This window comes from Tasmannia lanceolata, unplaced genomic scaffold, assembly GCF_043159265.1.
Source record: "Tasmannia lanceolata isolate RefF3 unplaced genomic scaffold, GAP_Taslan_0.1 ptg000023l, whole genome shotgun sequence".
Lineage (NCBI taxonomy): Eukaryota > Viridiplantae > Streptophyta > Magnoliopsida > Canellales > Winteraceae > Tasmannia > Tasmannia lanceolata.
This window is the reverse complement of record NW_027518700.1, coordinates 15,117,328-15,138,716: the sequence shown is the minus strand read 5'-3', so window position 1 is coordinate 15,138,716 and position 21,389 is coordinate 15,117,328. Positions and strand designations below refer to the sequence as shown.

At 40.0% G+C, this 21,389-nt stretch overlaps 1 protein-coding gene across 1 annotated transcript; it reads left to right on the top strand.

Moving 5' to 3' along the window:
- Positions 1-18,257: 18,257 nt before the first annotated feature.
- LOC143855856 (uncharacterized) lies at positions 18,258-19,034 on the top strand. The gene is made up of 2 exons (XM_077365908.1): positions 18,258-18,514; positions 18,773-19,034. The coding sequence occupies exons 1-2, from the start codon at positions 18,258-18,260 to the stop codon at positions 19,032-19,034; spliced, it is 519 nt and encodes a 172-aa protein (XP_077222023.1).
- Positions 19,035-21,389: the final 2,355 nt, after the last annotated feature.

Here is a 21,389-nt window from a genome sequence, read left to right as displayed (position 1 = left end):
GGGATCCCATCGATTTTGCGAACACTTGTGTCTGGTTCAGGCGACGACGGACGGAAACCTCCTGAGCCGAAAACTCCTTTTTCAAACAAAAGAGATAAAAAAACAACAAAACAACAAAAAACTTAAAAATACAAAAAAACTAAAAATGGGCAAGGATGGTGATTGCCAGGTCACTTGGAGCCCACACTTCATTCTATTTATGATTTTGATCGTTGTTTTCCGGTTTTCATCAGTTTTCTGACGTTTTATCGGGTTTTGGGATGGGTGACGAGATAGCATGGTTCCTTCATAGGGAGTGTCCTCGCTGAGCCCAACGAAAGGCTATGACGACCGCGAGACTTGTCTGATCCTTAGCGGGTCAGGATCGCTGGGCTTGATTCCTTTAGAATAGCTCCCTGAGCCTATCGTATCTCCTCTTTCCTTTTTCCTGGCATTTCTAGGCCTCGCATGCCATTGATTTTTCGATTCTTTTCTTTCCTTGCATCTTTTAGCTCGTTGTGTGCTTATCTTTTGTTTCTTATGTGTTACTTTTTGCTTGCTTACTTTTCTAGCATGTGATTGATTACTATTTTGTTAGCATTATCTCTTGCATAGGCTCGCATGCTAGTATATTTATTCTACTGCTTTGGTTGTTTACTAGTTTGCTGCTTATCTCATCATATTTGTCATAATCTGCTTAGCTGTAGCTCTGCATGTGGTTGGTTGTTTACTACTTTCTTAGATGTGTTGAGTTAGGATTAGATGTGATGAGTTAGGATTTCTTTACTTTCTTTGTCCATCCCTGGGCCATGCATGCTTAGGTAGACGTCTTCTTGGGGATGATTGTTCCCATTTCACATGATTTTCACCCAAAATTCTTCGAAGTTAATGAAAATGGCATAAGAGACCGAGTGCTTGCACTCGGGCGGGTGGGGTGCTCTTCGAACCTTCCTCATTCGTCACCAGGCACGGACCTTTGTATCTCGGGTTATCCGTTGAGACAGAGTATTTTATGGGGTTCCAGAACCGACTTCCCTGGATGGCGACTCTGAGTTATTTTAGGTACGTCTTGGTTTCGAGGCTCCTGTCTCCAGATCAAGACGTATCCCACTGTGGACCCCGATCCGAGAGAGAGGAGCGGTGAGGGACGTGCCCCCACGCGCTAACAGTCTCACTGGATCATCCACGTGAATGGAGAGCTCTACCAAGGAACTCTCGAAAGAAGAAATGCCTCTCACAGCATGAGTGGCGATATAAAAGGTGAGATACCTCTCGATTCGGGGACTAGCCCAGATTCGAGGCGTACCTTAAACAAAGAAGAGTCGCCATCCAAGGAAAAAGGCAAATGGGCCCTGGATCCCATACTATGCTCTGTTGCAACGGATAACCAGAGATATAAAATAAGGTTCGTGCCTGGTTATGAATTCGGAAGGTCTAAAGAGCACCTCATCCGCCCAAGTGCAAACACCTGGTCTCTTATGCCATTTACTTAATAATTTTGAAGAGCTTTGGGCGAAAATCATATGGAATGGGAATAAATATCTCCGAGAAGACGTCTATCTAATCATGCATGTCTCGGAGATGAAATCAAAGGCACACAAGATAAAATAAAAGAAACATGTGTCACCTAAGCATAGCTAGGTTATAAGTGACATGCCTAATGGGTGTCTAAGTTCTGATGAACAAACACATGCACGACACACCAAAAAAGTATAAGGTCTGCGCAATAAAGTAAGAAAACACTGCAAAACATAGAAAAATGACTCGATACCATACAACCCTAAGACTCTAATCTATACCTAGGCCCGAGTCTTTAGATGATCTGATGTTCATCCAAAGAAGCCTACGTATCCCCGCCTCCACGAGAATCAAGGCAACGTAGTTCTTCGCACCTATTCTAAGCTATGATGCCTAAGACATCTAGACCTCTATCCTAGACTCGATCTAAAAGACCGGACTAGTTCTTAAAGCTTCTTGTGTGATTATTTAAATTCCAATGGATTGTAGATTTTAGGACACCCTATATGCCTTAACTAAATGCAGGTTAGCCCTGAGCTAATGCAGGTGGTTCCTATAATCTATGTGTAGCTAGGCTGTACGCCCTAAGGGAAACAATGGGATCACTAGCGTATCCAAGACTTAATCATCAGTCGGCGATATGAATCGCCAACTGACTGGACGGAGGCGCTCCTATAACTCTAGGACAAACTCCTAACTCTAACACAAACACAAACAAACCACACAACACATCAAAGACAAACTCAAAACTCTAAAACTCTCTATCTAGGACAAACTCCTAACTCTAGAGGAAGATCTTGTTGAAAACAAGGTTTTGAAGATTTTTGGTATTTTTTCTTAAAATGGGTAAATGATTTATTTACAAAGGTTTGGCTGGACCTGAGATAAGAATCTCAAGCTGCACTACGTACCTCGTGGAAGAGGATCAAGCCAACGTAGTTCGAAACAGATTTCCTAACTACTCCTAATGACTCAAGATTTTTGAGATTTTTGGTTTTTCAGATGTTTTTGTTGTTTTTAAGTGTTTTTGACTCAAGGGAGACAAATCCTATCATCATAAGGGGAGGACAGACTCCTGATATCCCGCAAAGGTTGGACAGCATCCTATTCTTTGCGGGGGAAAAGAACAGAAACACAGCTCTGCAAGGGTTGGACAGCATCCTATACCTTGCAAGAGTGGATAGAAAAACATGATACGATGAGAGGTTGGATAAAATCCTAACCCCTATGATGATAGAATTTGATTCCTGAACAAGAGGACTGACTCTCTAGACTAAGGACGGATTCCTATGCTAGTGGACTGATCAAACTAAGATAAAGCTCAACAAGTAATAAGGAAAGACCTTGTGCATATTTGGCAAAGGTAAAACATCCAGCCGGGCCGGACAGCTACCTAGCCCTAGGGTGCAACAAATGTGCAACCCAATACCCATAAGGGTAAGGGGTATGATGCCAAGCCGAGTAGGATGTTCTCCCAAAACCAAATGATGCACAAAGATGAGGATGCTAATAGAATGAGGCTGGGCAAGTCTCTTAGACATATAGGTAGGATAGAGGAAAAAAAATGCGAACAAGGAAAAAGAGACCTTGGGTCTATTTGGTTTAGGTAAAACACCCAGCCGGGTCGGACAGCTACCTAGCCCTAGAGTGCAGCAAATGTGCAACCCAATACCCATAAGGGTAAGGGGTATGATGCCAAGCCGAGTAGGATGTTCTCCCAAAACCAAATGATGCACAAAGAGGAGATTTAGCAAGAAAATGAGACTAGGTAAGTCTCTTAGACACAGAGGTAGGATAGAGAAAAATACTAACAAGGAAAAAGAGACTTTGTGCATATTTGGCAAAGGTAAAACACCCAGCCGGGCCGGACAGCTACCTAGCCCTAGAGTGCAGCAAATGTGCAACCCAATACCCATAAGGGTAAGGGGTATGTTGCCAAGCCGGGTAGAGTGTTTTCCCAAAACCAAACAACGCACAAAAAGGAGGGTTTAAGACCTATGAGACTAGAGGTAGTCTTCTAGAGGTTAACTCAGGTTGATTCATTAATGAAACAATGCCTGTCTCCAAAGATTTGGATCTAAAAGACTGGGCAAGTCTTTTGAGAAAATAGAATGCTATTTGGACTGTGCAAGTCCCCTAGAGATGGGCTTGGGCTAGCGCCTTCATCGCCCTACAAGAAAAGGGGATTCTAATATCTACAGAAAATTAACAGTAATCTATAAGACTGTGTTAGTCTATTAAAGAGAGAAGAAAAAGCTGCCAGATAATTGCAAATTTCACTCTATTTTTATAAAAATAAATCAAGTGCTAAGCAAAGAAGAATTTTCAATAAAAAAAACAATACACAATCTAAAGCAATCATAAAATGATAAACATCATTAATTAGTCCAGACCAGCCGCTGGATAGCCTAATAAAGTAAAATAAAACAATATCAAACACTTCTAAACCAACCACAAACCCCAATACGGGGACTCCAATGAAATCAGATGATGCCAAAGTAATCATCTGATATCATATACACATGATAATATTTCTAATCCCGCCTCGAGATCAGACAGTACTCATGTCGATGATATCGAATAGAGTAGTCATCTGATCTCCTCCTTCCTATTAACAATTCATTTAAATAATAGAGAGACAAGTATAATAAGCTTTCAAGATAATCTCACCTGAACAATTCATTTATCACCATCTTCAAACCTAACTCAAATGCTTAATATAAGAGAAAAGTATTAAAAAGATCAAAAGATTATGATAATTCTAATTTATACAAATTTTAGTGCATAACGGGGGGGGGCATCACTTATGCAGATTCAAGTGTAAAAACAATGAGGGTGAAATGTGGCTACCAAAGTCAATGTGAAGATGACTACCACTATTATGGTATAAGAGGGCTATAAATATTAAAATGAAGAGAGTAATACATATATTAAAATGAGAAAAAATATTCCAAATGCCAAAGTGATGTGAGAATTGCACATATGTGTAAATTTATGGACCAAATCTGATAAAACTAGGAACATATCTATAGCAGATTTTGTGCTAAAACTGGGGTGAACTGTGTGCAGATTTTGATGCCAAGCAGGGGCTGACATATATGTAAATTATATGTCAAACAGGGACCAACATATGTGCAGGTTTTAATGCCAACAGGGGCTGATATATGTGCAAATTTGTTATAAAAACTGGGACAGAAATGCAAGCTGCAATGTGCCAAAACCGAGACCAATATATATAAAATTAAGACAAATTTGTGAGTGATATTGTGACAGATTTGTGTGAAAAAATGTGATCAATTTGTGTGCAATATCGGGAAAGATTTATGGCAAAACAAATGTCAAATCATAGGCTGGATTTATGTGCAAATGACAATGAGCTTAATCAACTAGCAATGCACAAAAGCTGCACTAAATAATGAACCACCACTGTGCAAAAATTGGGCTGATACGTGAACAGAATATGTGCAAACAGGGAACTTATTCATTGGACTAAACTGTCACATAATGGATTGATTCAACAAGGATCAAAACAGGGGCTGGGACATAGGCCAGCAGTGTGCAAAACAATGACTGGGCCATAGGCCAACAGTGTGCAAAACAAGGGGCAGCCAATGTGCTCTGAGTTGAAACAAAGGTCAATTTAAAACAAGGGCTAAAAGTAACAGTACACATCCACAGACATACACATACACATACACACACAGTTGAGTTAAAATATACCTTGAATTTAAACATACACAAATACAAACAGAGATGAATTAAATCAAAGAAAGGCCAAGGTTATTAATCCAGTTATGCCCCTATATCTCACAAAATGACTATATACTATTCTTGTACATGTGAAGAGGCTCAAAAAAAATCAAAGCAAAATTGATTGGAGATCAATCGGATCTCAGGCAAAATTACCAGGGAGGAAGGAGAAAATTATCAGAGAAATAGAGTTTTGCTGATGGGATTAATGAAGAATTAGGGTTCCTAAAGCATAAATCTAAGGTTTTAAGATCAGAAGAAAGAAAAAATAAAAATGAGATTCGGATTAAAATTAGGCGGAGTTAGGCCGGAATCTGACCGGAGTTGCAACCGAAAAATAAAAATAAAGAAAAGAGTATGATTTTGAGGAATAAGATCTGTGATTCTAAAAGAAATTATGATCTATAATTAAGCTAGAAAAACAAAGAAAAGAGAAAAAATAAAATAATAATAAAAAAAAATAAAAAAAAAAAAAAAATAAAAAAAAATATATATATATATATATATATATATATATATATATATATATATATATATATATACCGATCGGAAAAAAATGAACTCACCGGAGTTGTAGCCGGAGAAGAAAGAGTAGGTTAGGGTTTCGGATTTTGGAGAATCAATGAATTTTCTCCTCTTTATCTTTCTGTGAAATTTCTCAGATCTCTCTCCTCTGTTGTTTTTTTTTTTCTCTTTCTCTCTGCAGATTGATCGAGATTTGGAATGGAATTTCGATCAGAAATGGCGGAGATTTGACCGGAGATTTGCCGGGATCTGACCGGAGATCTGCCGGAGAAGACAACGGAGAAAATGAAGATCGGCAAGATCTGTTATCTCTCTCTGGCTTTTCTTTTTCTCTCTTTCTTTCTACAAGATCGAGGTAATGATATAGCCTGAGTTTAGACGGAGATCGCCGGAGAAGAGAAGCAGATCTGGTCGGAGAAGAAATGATTCGATCGGAAAAAGGGTTAGGGGAAAAGAAAAAAAGGGTTTCTTATTCTCTCGTTCTCGGTTTCTCTCCTCTGCAAATTTTTTTTTTTTTTTTCTAAAATGAGCTTAGATTCGTATTTATAGAGAAAATAAGAGTTGATATCTGCACCACCATTTTGATGAGCGCACAAACGCGCGAATCTGCCCGGATAATGCACCCCTCATTTTTGATATCTGCACAAACTTGCCTTGTTTTTTCCGAATTTTTTTGTCGGATTTTTCTGAAACTTTGCCGGGGCATTTCTGAGGTTTTAAGGCTTCTAAAAATGTATTCATGGGTATTTAGGGGCTTGATTTGACTTGGATTTTTCCTAAAATACAAGGATTTTAGGGGAAAATGAAAATTTAGCGGGCCACCCTTCATTGCACTATACACATTCTCTCAGCCTTTTTGCTAGGCAAATGAGCTCCGATCTTGATGAAATTTTGCAGGGGGTAAAATAAAGCCTTAATCAAGCTTAGAGTGAAGTTTAGAACCCTAATGCTGAGATTCGGATGGATTTGGCACGAACCGGGAAGGTTTAGGGCTTAGTCAAAATGGGGTGTCTACACCCACATATAGCTACTCATGCTGTGAGGGGCATTATTTCGAGAGTTCCTTGGTAGAGCTCTCATTCATATGTGGAGATCTTAGAGGCTGTTGGGGACTCGTTTCCTCATCGTCCTCGGGATCGGGGTCCACAGGCTAGCGACTCTGTTGGGAAACTTTGAGATATTGCCTAATTCTGTTAAAATGCCATTTTAATTAATTTTGAAAAAATTCGGGCTAAAATCAAGTTAAATGGGAACCTTAATCGTTTAGAAATCCAGGGGCACCAAATAGGTGCCTAAATAAAACGAGGGATTCACACACAACACAACATACATTATCATATTCTTTATTTCTTGCATTGTTTTCATTATTGGCCCTAGAGATAGATACGACGCGTACCAGGTGGGATGTCATTACCATGATGGAACCGTTGAATCTATTTCCAAGCTATGCGCCAGTACTGCCCCCCATAGACACTAGGCGTACTTGTCTCTACAGCAACCAGTGAGAATGAACATATTCTGTATAATACTAGGTGTACTTGTGTTATACATCAAGAGTATGGTATATGCATAGTGCCCTGTAGATTGAGTCCGGAGCCATACTTTCATTTTATATATATTATGTACATAAATATATTTGCTGACTTAGTGAAACCCAACTAGGAGGTGCATGTGTTTATATATATATATATATATATATATTTTATTCATATAGGTACGAACATGTATTGCTTACACATGTGGAGCCTAGAGTTAGGAGCCTTGTCCCATTTATAAACTAGCGTAGCTCACTTTATGTTGCTACAACACGGTCCTAGTACACTCATTAGTCTGTCATGAGTCGAGACCTCCTTGACTCCGCTAGATTAGACTAGGCTGGGGCCCATGGTTAGGATATATGTATATATATATATATATATATTTATTTATTTATATGTATATATATTTATTATTAGATTAAGGCTTACCTTCTTAGTTAGGTTTTTTCCCTAATCTAATCAATTCTCCCTATCAATCAATCTTTTATATTATGATCGGTTCATTGGTTTTGCATCATTATCTTTATATCAATGATTGATATTCCATGAGCCTAATCCCTTGATTGATCTTGATAAGATTGAATTCCACTTACTGATTGCGAGTCTATCTTGCCACGATTATTAGAGTGCATGTTTTCTTTGCTGAGGGCCTTGCTTTATTTTGACCATGTCGGCATACCCCTCATATTTAGTGGTTTAGATCCCTAGTCCAACCATCATGCTGCCGGATTTTATCTAAAAACCTTGAGAGTAATCACTATCCTTTAGGGTTATTGATAAACCATGAGTTTACCTTCCTACGACTCTTTTGTGAGGTCGTCATGCTGCCAGATTTTATCTAAAAACCTTGAGAGCAATCACTATCCCTTAGGGTTATTGATAAACCATGAGTTTACCATACCATGACCCTTTTTGTGAGGTTGTCATGCTGCTGGAGTTTTCCCGAAACTTTTTGAGTGTGACAGTTGTCCTTTAGGGTTGTTGATAAACTATGCATTTATCTTATCGCAACCCTTCTCACAATTGTTATGCTGCTGATTTTTACCCAAGGAAGAGATGCATTTGTATCATCTTCTGTTTCAACTTGCATGTACCATTGTCATATGATTACCTCTTATTAATACCTAGTGTTTGGGATGTCCATGAGAGGAGTCTCGTCCGGTCGCTTAATCATCTCTCATCGAAAAGTTACCGCTTCTAAGCCTGTTTGGTATCGTCAAACATCGAGACTAAGTCGTTATTCTGATTCACCTTAATCTTCTAATTCTGACCTAATGGCTGAGTCTAATGAGAATAGTTTCATGGCTGAAATGAGAGAAATGATGATGAACCTTTCAGACAGGTGTCGACCCTTACTGAAAAGGTGACACGATTGGAGAGTCAAGCAACCTCAAAGGATCCTGTGGTCCAGAATCCTTCGACTTGAGTCCATATCCCGTCAGATCCGTACTAGCTCCTGCTTATGAGTACGATGATGAGCAGTACGCTGAGGAAAATCTTCCGTCACTCCTGTTAGAGATGGGAAAGAGAAAGAGTTATCTGAGAAAGTAGACAAGTTGGCCCTCGAGCTTTTGAATTTGAAAAATCACAATCCAAAGAAAATAGACATGTTCGAATTCTCAATCTTCCCTGGCGTCACTCTTCCTCCCAAGTTCAAAGTCCCTGACTTTGTCAAGTATGATGGATCCAGGAGTCCTAGGAGTCATCTGAAGATGTACATCAATTCGCTTGAGCAGTACGGTTTGAATTCTCAACAGATGGCTAAACTGTTCCAAATGTCTCTATCAGGGCTAACAAGTAAATGGTTTCTGACTTTGGATTCAGCTCATACCAAGACTTGGGAGGACATTGTTGAAAAGTTTATTGAACAATTTTCTTATGACGATGGAGTTGAGGTCACTCGTCGAGATCTGTATGGCTACTCAGTACTATCCAGATTTTAAGCATTTCATCCACACTGGGAACATGACAGAAGATCCTTTAGCACAAGGTGTGGTTCTGAAACATTATGCGAATCCGAAGGAGGGTAAGAAACCTGTCACTGCTCCCAAAGAAGTAAATCAGGTTAGGACTTCTCACTTACCTCCAAGAAATATAGTGATGGAAGGAGAAAAACCCATACAGAAGCCAAAGAAAGAATTCACTCCATTGCCTTATACCCCATCTTCCATCATGAGAAAACTTGTCAGAGATGGTGTCATTGAACTCTTACCACCAGGACCTCCCCCAGACCCTCTTCCCAGAAGTTTCAGAGAAGACCAATCCTATCAGTATCACCCAGGTCCCGGACACCATACTGATCGTTGTTTGGCTCTTAAATATAGAATAGAAGAACTGCTAAAGGTAGGTGACCTTGTTTTACCTAAACCTAATATTACTCAAAATCCCTTGCCAAGACATGTCGTTCCCCCTCCACCTGAGATAGGAGGTATCTCTGATGACAAACCCTTTGTTGATCCAACCTCTTATATTTGTGCCATAGCTCCTGCAACTCCCTATGTCCTAAATTTTGAAGAAGAGGAAGAGGAATGTCTTGCTAAGCCTGTCATCAATCGAACCTATCGAATTCCTTATGTTTTCCGGTTTGATGAGGAAGACCAGGTGATTTACCCATGTGTTTATCAATCTGATAAAAGAGGCGATGTCGAACCCACTGTCCATCAACTAGCACGAACTCTATATGTTTTCCAGCCTGATGAGGAAGATCAAGAAGTTCGTCCGTATGTTTTCCAGCCTGATGAGGAAGATCAGGAAGTTCGTCCTTACGTTTTTCAGCCTGATGAAGAGGATCTAGAGATTGATTGTGATGAAGTTCGCCATGTCACTCGCGGCAGGCTTATCTTTAAACCAGCCGAGTTAAGGGTTGAGAATCCTGCTGAGTTGGCCAGAGGATCTGAGTTGTTTAAGTCGAAGTCAGATGAAGAAGATGAAAACCTCCTCCGGCAGTTAAAGAAAACTCAGGCAAATATTTCAATCTGGGGTTTGCTTATGTCCTCTGCAAAGCAGCGAGAGGTTATACTTAGAGAGTTGAATGCTGCTAAAGTGTCTGTTGATATCGCTCAAGATCAGTTGGTCGGACTTGTAGCTATGGCTCGAGTTTTCAAAACCTTGACTTTCACTGATGAAGACTTGACTCTCGAAGGTCGTAATCGTACCCGCTCGCTCTGAGTCACCGTTATCTGTAATGAAAAGAAAGTTCTTGAGGTTCTAGTCGACAATGGATCTGCATTGAATGTTTGTCCTCTGAGTACCGCTACTGCCTTAGGATTTGAACCTGGTGATTTTATCCCTTCTGAACAAGGCATCTTAGCTTATGATGGTACGAGGCGTGGTATTGTTGAGACTTTAGCCATAGAGATCCAGATTGGAGGCGAAGTGTTTGAAATTGAGTTTTAGGTGTTAGAGATTAAACCATCATTCAATTTGCTCTTGGGCCGACCTTGGCTTCATAAATACGGGGTTGTTCCTTCATCATTGCATCAAAAGCTGAAATTCATCAAGGGTAACAAAGTAATAACAGTCAGAGGAAACCCAGATCTAGAAATCGGTCAAATTTCTCAGGAACTCATCATCCCAGCTGCCTCAGAAAAGAATGAAGATGTCAGTCTGATTGGTTTCTCACTGGAAGTCACAGGTATATCAATAGAAGAAGCTATGAATGAACCTCTCACTTTCCTTACAAGCTCAAACCCCGCAGTAGTCCGAATGATGCGTAGACAGGGCTATGTTCTAGGGGTCGGGTTAGGTCGTCACCATTAGGGTGTAATTGAGTGGCCGGATATGGGTAGAGCAATTGGACTGTTTGGATTGGGCTATGAACCTACAAATGAAGAGATCCATGAAATGAAGAAGTATATGCGCAGAAAGGCTGAACTTCGTCGTTTGGGGTTAGATGAGCCGAACAGGTCTTACAGTTTGTTGATGAATGAACACTACAGGAGGGAAGGAAAGGATTTCCCCTTTTGCGGTTTTGCTGAGCCATGGATCGATCCAATGACCAATGAAAAGCTGTCGGGGTTTGAGATCTTCTTTGAAATGGAACTTCCGGATGAATTCCCACCCTTGCAGATTGATGAGGAGGAATCTGAATCACACTGGGCTGACCTTATGGAGCCGTACCTTCTGAAATCTCTGTTTAAGATTGATTCACCGGTTGTAGCTATGATCAGAGAAGACGCGTCATTTCTGAACCAGCAAACCTTGATCACCTCAGCTGAAGGAGACCTTACCAACTGGAGTTCATATGTCTTTCCTCAGGTTGTTATGGAGTATGATGATGTCCTTGTTAATAAGCTTCCAATGTCATGAAGTCTGGTTATGAGTCAGAGTCTGTTGATATGTCTAAAATTGAGTCTGAGTTGCCTGATGTCATGTCTGATGTAGCTACTCTTAAGCCCGAGTACATTGATGGGACCAATGCCGAGTTTGTTTCTTTCTTTGTTGAGTCCGATGTTGAGAGTGAGTTAGGCGCGTCCGATGATGTACTTGCAGTTTCCGATGAAATGAATATCTCTTCTCAGTATATCTCTATGTCTGCTTCTTTATCTGATGAATTCAATGATAATAATAATAATAATTATAATAATAATAATAAAGAACCCTCTTCAGATGAGGATGCCGACGAAACTCCCCATGAAATCAAGTACATGATTAGACAGGAGGAGGAGCGTCGAGCAAAGCCACTCGAAGAAGAAGTCGAGACCATAAATATTTGTAATGAAACCGAAACTTAGAAAATATGAATTGGAAAAACATTATCCCCTGAGGAACGGGAGAAATTAATTGACCTACTTAGGGAATTCAAAGAAGTCTTTGCTTGGTCCTATAAAGACATGCCGGGATTAAGTGAAGACATTGTCCAACATCGGCTTCCTTTAATCCCGGGTGCCAAACTGAAAATGCTGAAGCTTCGAAGAATGAAACCTGAATGGGCTCTGAGAATTAAAGATGAAGTTACCAAACAACTAGAAGTGGGTTTTCTCGAGGTGGTGGAATACCCTGAATGGCTTACAAACATAGTACCGGTGCCCAAAAAGGATGGAAAAGTTTGTATGTGTGTAGATTTTCGAGATCTGAACAAGGCGAGTCCAAAAGATGACTTCCCTCTGCCGCACATACATATCCTAGTGGACAATACAGCTGGTCATGCGTTGCTTTCCTTCATGGATGGTTTTTCAGGATACAATCAGATCAAGATGGCGCCCGAGGGTATGATCAAAAGAGCCTTCACAACTGAATGGGAGACATATTGTTACAAAGTGATGCCGTTTGGACTTAAGAATGCAGGAGCAACTTATCAGAGAGCTGCTACTACCTTGTTGCATGATATGATACACAAAGAAGTCAAAGTTTATGTGGATGACAAGATCGTTAAAGCTAAGACCAGAGAACAACATGTTCTGTCATTGAGGAAGTTCTTTCAGCGTATCCAAAAGTATCAGCTTCGCCTTAACCCAAACAAGTGCGTGTTTGGTGTTAAATCAGGAAAGTTATTGGGTTTCTTGGTGAGTCAGAGAGGAATCGAAGTTGATCATCAAAAAATAAAAGCTATTCAAGAAATGACTCCACCAAAAACGGAGAAGCAAATTAGAGGATTTCTTGGTAAGGTACAGTATTTGAGACGATTCATAGCACAGTTGAGTACTATTTGTGAGCCGATCTTCAAACTTTTAAAGAAGAATGCATTGAAGAAATGGGACGAAGAGTGTCAACAAGCTTTTGAAAAGGCCAAGTTGTGCCTGACCTCGCCTCCATTGTTGTCACCAATTACGCCAGGCCAGACATTGTTGTTGTACTTGTCTATGATTGATACAGTGATGGGATGCATGTTGGCCCAACAAGATCCAAAGTCAAAGCGAGAAAAGGCTATATATTACCTCAGTAAGAAGATGCTTGAGTATGAACAGAAGTACACCCTACTTGAGAAAACTTGTCTGGGGCTGGTTTAGGCTACTCAAAGGCTGAGGCATTATCTGTTATCAAATATGGTCTTGCTCCTTTCACGGATGGATTCCTTGAAGTATTTGTTTGAGAAGCCTGCTCTTACCGGAAGAACTGCAAGATGGTTGTTGTTGTTGTCTGAGTTTGACGTCACTTACGTCACCCAGAAATCAATCAAGGGCCGAGTAGTAGCAGAGCAGTTGGTTGAAGTCCCCGTAAAGGAGATTGAATATTTGAAAATATAATTTTCAGATGAAGAGATAATGACTGTAGAAGATGAAATCCTAGGGACGACATGGTCTATGTACAAGTTTTAAGCTTTTGAAAATTTTAACCCAATTTAAAGATTTAAGAGATCAACAAAGCAATTAAGCATACAAGTTAAATCCTAAGTGCACTACAAATATAAAGCAAGAGATAAGAGAGAATGCACCCGAGATTTAAAGTGGTTCGGTCCTCAAAACGCGAGGCCTACTCCACTCCACCAACCAAACACGTTGATGGCTTCACTATGTTGATCTTCTTAACTTCGATGAAGATCGGTGCAAATTACAATTCCAATTGCCTTTAACCTTGGTGGCAATCCTCACCACGGAGAGTGGGCTTTGGTTCTCTGAACACTCGCCAGAATACAATGGTTTAGCAAGGAAAGAAAGAACAAAAAAGTCCCTCACAAGGGTTTACAATGTTTGGAGAAGATGTACAAATTGAAGCCTATAATTCAAATCCTAATTCTAGAGGATGAGAGGCATAAACAAGCTTAAGACACTCTTAGGATATTCCAATAGGATTTTTGAGTGTTAAGAATGATTGTTGGGAAGTGTAGAATACCCATATTTATAGAAAACCCAAAATATGACCGTTTGGGGGCATAGTGGTAATTCTGGCAAAAATTCCAACGGATATATTTCTTCCCGTTACTGTGGTCTCGGAGTTCCGAGAAATTCTCTCGGAGTTCCGGGAATACAAATAGAAGATGGAAAAAATGTTACTGGATCATTTCTCAGAGCTCCCAGGAATTTCTTGGAGTTCCAAGCTCGGAGCTTCGAGAATTCTCTCGGAGTTCTGAGAAGCCTATATGCAGCTGGTTTTTCATTTCTATCTCTTATTTATTTGGGCTTCCAAATCTATACCATGTTGGGATTGTTATGAGGGTTCCAAAGTGTTAGAACACCACAAGGACAACCATTTAAACATTTAGGGTGTGTGTGATTACTTTCTTTATGCCTCTTAAAACTTAAATTAGGATTGAATCTTTACATTCTAAAACGACTTTGATCTTCAATTGCGATGCTTCAAGACTTCATGTGTCTTGGATCTCCGATGCCTTTGGCCTTCCGAATGTGATCCAATGAGAGCTTCTTGGCCTCAATCCAAGCAATCCTTGATAGTAAACAATATGATCTACAACTTAACCATTCAAACACATTAGTGAACTAAAATCACTTGTGAATTGGAATCATTAGAAGAAGATGAGAATGCCAAGGTGGGAACCATTGGGCTAACAATCTCCTCCTTTTTTATGATGACGAGCACAAGAGATTTTTCAATAAAAGCACACATATTTTCCTTAAGCTAGATTTTTCTCCCCCTTTGTCATCAACAAAAAGATGGGGTACGAGAAAAATAAAGGGATAAAATATTCAATTTTAAGCTCCCCCTTTTTCAAGGAAAAAGACAAACCTAGAACTCCCCCTATTTGGAACATAAATTCAATACAATAGGGGATTTTAAAATTCAAAGAGAAAGATATACAAATATTAAGTGCTAGCCCCTAATCTAAAAATAAATATGAATAGAATCATATGGGGGCTTTAGGAACCCAAGCTTTCTTGGTTCCACCACAGTCTTTAATCATAGATGCACATTGGAATTGATAATGACCATGAATTCCACAATAATGGCATCTAACATGAGGGTTAGATAGACTAGTCCTATCATAAAATACATGATTAGGTCTATGACTAGCTTTCTTTAAGATTATGTCAATGCTTTTATCACCATTTACAAACCCATGTAGACATCATCTTAATTTTTCATTTTCATTATGAAGATGTGTTATTTGATTTAAAAAATCATTAGTGTCATCTTCATAAGATTTGGAAGAGCTTGCTACATTTTGAAATTTTACTAATTGGTAAGATTTCTCATCCAAACTACCCTTAAGGGTTTTAATCTCAAGTTTAAAATTTTCAATTTGTACTTAAGCTTGAGATATGGAAGAAGAAGATTCATTTTTCAAAACATCAAGCTCATTTTCTAATTTTGAAATAGATTTTTTAAGAACTTTATTTTTTGAAATTTGAGAATGCAAAGTATTACATAATTCATCATAAGACATGCTCCCACTTTCACTACTGGATGAACAATAAGAAAGGTTAGAATTTACCTCATCTTCATGGGTGAGTGCCATGAAGCAAAGATCATCCTTATTTGTTTCCTTTTCGCTCGAGCTTTTGCTCGACGTGCTTGACGCATCCCAAGTGGCGACAAGACCCTTATTCTTCTTCCAATCTTTCTTATTTCTCTTGTATTTCGAGGAAGATGACTTGAGAAGTGGACACTCCGGTCTTTTGTGTCCCGTCTTTTTACAATTGTAACACCTTATTCCTCCCTCTACGTCACTTTCTCTTTCTTCTTTCTTCTTCTTTTTATCCTTTTTGTGCTTCTTTCTCCATATGCTTTTGAATTTTCTCAAAGCTTCTTCTTCATCACTATTTGCTTCACTTGAGGATGATGAATCTGCCTTGGAGGCTTTGAGTACTAGGGATCTACTTTCTTTCTCTTTTGGCTTCTTCTCCTCTTGTCGGCTAGTAAGGAGCATCTAATGAGTGATAAGAGATCCTACAAGCTCCTCCATAGTTAGCTTAGAGAGATCCTTCGATTCTTGTACGGCGATAACTTTTGGATCCCAATGTGGAGGAAGTGACCTAAGCAACTTACCCACAAGCTCATCAATAAGATAAGATTTACCAAGACTAGCTAATTCATTTGTCATTTTTGAAAATCGGGTATACATTTTGGAAATACTTTCATTTTAACACATTCTAAACATTTCATATTTGCTCCTTAACAAGTTTACTTTGGAATCCTTGACTTGAGATGTTCCCTCATGGGTAGTGGCAAGGGTATCCCAAATAACCTTGGCGGAATAAAAAAGAGCTACTCTATTAAACTCCTCCGTAGATAAGGCACAAAACAAAGAATTAATGGCTTTGTAATTTAAGTTTGTTTGCCGTTTCTCTACTACATTCCATTCTTCAAATGGCTTGGAAGGCAAGGGGTAACCATTGTTAACAATGTACCAAAGTTCCACATCTATCGAAAGAAGATAGATGCGCATCCTTGTCTTCCAATGTCCATAGTTGGACCCATCAAAGAAAGGAGGTCTAGTTGTGGAATGGCCTTCCAGAAATCCGGTTCCATTTATGTTTGCCATTTCACAATTAGAAAGTTGCCAATGATCTTACGATCTATCCCTTGTTAAAATTAAAAAATTTACCAAAGATTTTTTAAAAAAGAAAATCTTTTAAGAGCTAAGGCTTTGATACCAAGTGAAATCCCAAGGATAGGCCCAAGTAAAACTTTATTGGCGACTAATGAGAAGGGAAAATTAGGTTTCTAACAAGTTTTAAGCTTTTGAAAATTTTAACCCAATTTAAAGATTTAAGAGATAAAAAAAGCAATTAAGCATACAAGTTAAATCCTAAGTGCAATGTAAATATAAAGCAAGAGATAAGAGAGAATGCACCTGAGATTTAAAGTGGTTCGGTCCTCAAAACGCGAGGCCTACTCCACTCCACCAACCAAACACGTTGATGGCTTCACTATGTTGATCTTCTTAACTTTGGCGAAGATCGGTGCCAATTACAATTCCAATTGCCTTTAACCTTGGTGGTAATCCTCACCACGGAGAGTGGGCTTTGCTTCTCCGAACACTCGTCCGAATACAATGGTTTAGCAAAGAAAGAAAGAATAAAAAATCCCTCATAAGGGTTTACAATGTTTGGAGAAGATGTACAAATTGAAGCCTATGATCCAAATCCTAATTATAGAGGATGAGAGGCATAAACAACCTTAAGATGAGAGGCATAAACAACCTTAAGACACTCTTAGGATATTCCAATAGGGTTTTTGAGTGTTAGGAATGATTGTTGGGAAGTTTAGAATACCCATATTTATAGAAAACCCAAAATATGACCGTTTGGGGGCATAGTGGTAATTCTGGCAAAAACCCCAACGGATATATTTCTTTCCGTTACTGTGGTCTCAGAGTTCCGAGAGATTTTCTCGGAGTTCCGGGAATACAAACAGAATATGGAAAAAATGGTACTGGATCATTTCTCGGAGCTCCAAGGAATTTCTTGGAGTTCCGAGCTCGGAGCTCCGAGAATTCTCTCGGAGTTCTGAGAAGCCTATATGCAGCTGGTTTTTCATTTCTGTTTCTTATTTATTTGGGCTTCCAAATCTATACCATGTTGGGATTGTTATGAGGGTTCCAAAGTGTTGGAACACCACAATGACAACCACTTAAACATTTAGGGTGTGTGTGATTACTTTATTTATGCCTCTTAAAACCTAAATTAGGATTGAATCTTTACATTCTAAAATGACTTCGATCTTCAATTGCGATGCTTCAAGACTTCATGCGTCTTGGATCTCTGATGCCTTTGGCCTTCTGAATGTGGTCCAATGAGAGCTTCTTGGCCTCAATCCAAACAATCCTTGATAGTAAACAATATGATCTACAACTTTACCATTCAAACACATTAGTGAACTAAAATCACTTGTGAATTGGAATCATTAAAAGAAGATGGGAATGCTAAGGTAGGAACCGTTGGGCTAACAGTATATGAGATCGTTCGACGGGATCCAGCTCTTGTGTGTAGATGAAGATCGAGCTGCTGAAATCATAGAACAAATTCATGAAGGTGTCTGTGGACCGCAGATGAATGGAAAAATGTTATCAAGAAAAATCACACAAGACTTGGGTATTACTGGCCGACGATGGAAGCAGATTGTCATGCTTTTGTAAAGAAGTGTCACAAATGCCAAGTTTATGCTAATCCCATTCACATGCCGCCATCTCAGTTGCATTCTCTTACATCGCCCTGGCCTTTCTTAGTATGGGGAATAGACATTATTGGGAAGATATCACCGAAGTCATTGAGCGGACATGAGTGCATTTTGGTTGCCATTGACTACTTCACTAAGTGGGTAAAAGCAGCTTCCTATGCCTCATTATCCTCTCCTTCAGTTGCAAGGTTTATCAGAACAAACATCTTTTGCATATATGGAGTATCACATGAGCTGATTTTAGATATTGGATCTCACTTCAAGAAGGAGGTGGCACACTTATGTGAAGAGTTCAAAATTAAGCATCACAAGTCTTCGCCCTATAGGCCCCAAACCAATGGAGCTGTCGAGGTGGCCAATAAGAATGTCAAGGTTATCATTAGCAAAATGACCGAAACTTACAAAGATTGGTCGAATAAGCTCCCATATGCTGTGTGGGCCTATAGGACGTCGATCAGAACCTCCACAGGTACAACTCAATATTCATTGGTGTATGGAATGGAAGCTGCCCTGCCTATAGAGCTACGGATTCCTTCTCTAAGAGTGATGATGGAGGCTGACTTGCTAGAATCAGAGTGGGCGCGAGCCAGATACCGGGAGCTTTATATGATTGATGAGAAACGGTTGAAGGCTTTGTATCATGTCCAAGGGTATCGGCGCCGTATCGAGAAAGCATTTAACAAGAAAGTTCGTATGAGAGGCTTGTAGAAAGGAGATTTCGTGCTGAAAACTTTTCACGCGCCGGTATATGATCCCAGGGGAAAGTTTAAGCCCAATTGGATAGGCCCCTACATTGTGGATGAAGTCCTGCCAGGAAAAGTCGTCAGACTCCTCGATCAAAATGGTGAAAAATTAACAGAGCCAACAAACCTGGACTAACTCAAGAAATATTATGCTTAGAGCACGAGAAGGCCTCCTTTGACTGACCAGAGCCTTAAAAAAAAAACATAAAAACCTGAAAAACTAATACAACAATCCTTTGCAAGCCTTTTTGAGCCTTAACAAAATCAGAAGTGTTCTAAAATCTCAAATAAGGGGCATTTTTACCTTGAACTACGCCCGACCTGATCCCTATTCTTCCAGGGTACGTAGGCAACCTGGTTTATCCATGTTCGGTCGCTCTTTCAGAACAAAAATCAGTCACCTTTAAACCTTTATAGGACTACGCTGACCTGATCCTTGTCATATGAGGGTACATAGGCAGTCTGCAAGTCCAGATTCAGTCGAAACTTTGAAAACCAAAGGCAAATCCCATCCTTTGAACCCATAACCCACCTAAAAAGTCATTTTGGTGCAATAAGCAAAGGTTCATGGCAAACAAAAAAAAGAAGAAGAAAAAAAGATGGAGTCTGAAGACCCGTGAGACTGAAAACCCGAAAGGGCGGTCTAGGTAAAAATTAGGGTCATTCACCCGCTAGGTCGAAAATCCAAAAGGGCGACTTAGGCAAAATTAGGGTGTTAGCCTGCTAGACCAAAAAGTTGAAAAGGTAATCCAGGCAAACATTAAGGCAGAGCGGTTCGCTAGATCGAAAACCCGCATGGGCGATCTGGTCGAATGGCAGTGACTTCCCACAGGAAGCAGAGCATCAAAAAATGGGCAAAGTCTTCAGCATTAGAGTTGGCATCATCAGAGTCTGAATAGTGCCAGCAAAACCTTCTTTGACTCTCCTCTAAGCTAGGGGCATTCAAAACTGAACAATCTAAAGGGTATAATGACCATGATAGAAATACCGAGAGAGGAAAGTAATACCTTTAAACATGGTATTTGAAATATTCTAAGAGTGGGTGACCATTACCATTCAAACTGCTAAACATATTCATTAGTTTCGTCAGGTCCAGAAGCAAATCGAGTTTTTCTTTGAAGTCTCTGTCTCTTGTGCGTCAGGTCATGTGTAAGTCGTTAAAGTCTTGTGTAGTTAGTCTTTTCCTGAAGCTGAGGATTACCTTGCCCAGGCCTGTCAGAGAAGTGTTGAAGATTACCTTGCCCAGGCCTGTCAGAGATCTCAGCATCAGAGACAAGCAGAACCAGAAGGAAGACTCTCAAACTACATCAGCAATGTGTTTGTTTTCTTTTCCTCTTGTACAAAAAAGAGAACTAAAGCAAAAGCTAGGGACATTTTATGACCTGGCGCGCCAAGTCATAAAATTCACCCTACACACAAAGACAATCAGGACAAAATCATTAGCACGTTGAGATAAGAGAGGCATGAGCACATCTCGAGTCAAGCCTCCAAATCCCCAGCAAAATCATTATTTCTAGTTGAGTCCACTCTCCAGCGGAGTCTACTCCCCATCAAAATCAATTCCTCAGCGGAGTCTAGAGTCTACTCCCTTTTGAGTCTACTATCAACTCCTCATAGAATTCAATCCCTTACAGAATATAATTCTCTCAACAAAAACAGTCAATACCCAAACCCCAGCAAATCTTTCAAGTCTTGCCCTCAGCAGAGAACATGCACCCTTAATTTCTCTCGGCAAGAGATGATCAATCAATCCCCAGTATAGTCAATAAAAATTCTCTTCTAATTTTGAATCCAATCCAATTTTCCTAATCCCTTAGCTTCCCATCTCGCTTATAGATGAACTAACTCCTTCCGTTAACCTGCCTTCTTCGGCACCCATCTCTCGTAAAGCTCCTAAAAGCCCGTTCTCACACGGCATCCAAGCCCGTTTCTACACGGCATCTAGACCTGTTTCTACACGGCATCCAACCCTATTTCTACACAGCTTCCGCCTTCCACGGTACCCCGCCTTCTACGGCATCCACCTTCTATGACCTCTCTAAGCATCCGCCTTCTACGGATTCTGTCCTCCCACGGCACTCTGCCATTCTCACCTTCTATGACCTCTCTAAGCATCCGCCTTCTACGGATTCTGTCCTCCCACGGCACTCTGCCATTCTCAGCATCTCTTTTGTGTAAGACCCCTGAGGCATCCCATCTGTGTAAAACCCCCGAGGCATCCCATCTGTATAAGGCTTCTTAGACATCCCTTCTATGTAAGACCCCTGAGGCTTCCAATCCGAGTCAAACTCAGAAGCTTCTGATCATTGTAAAAATTCAA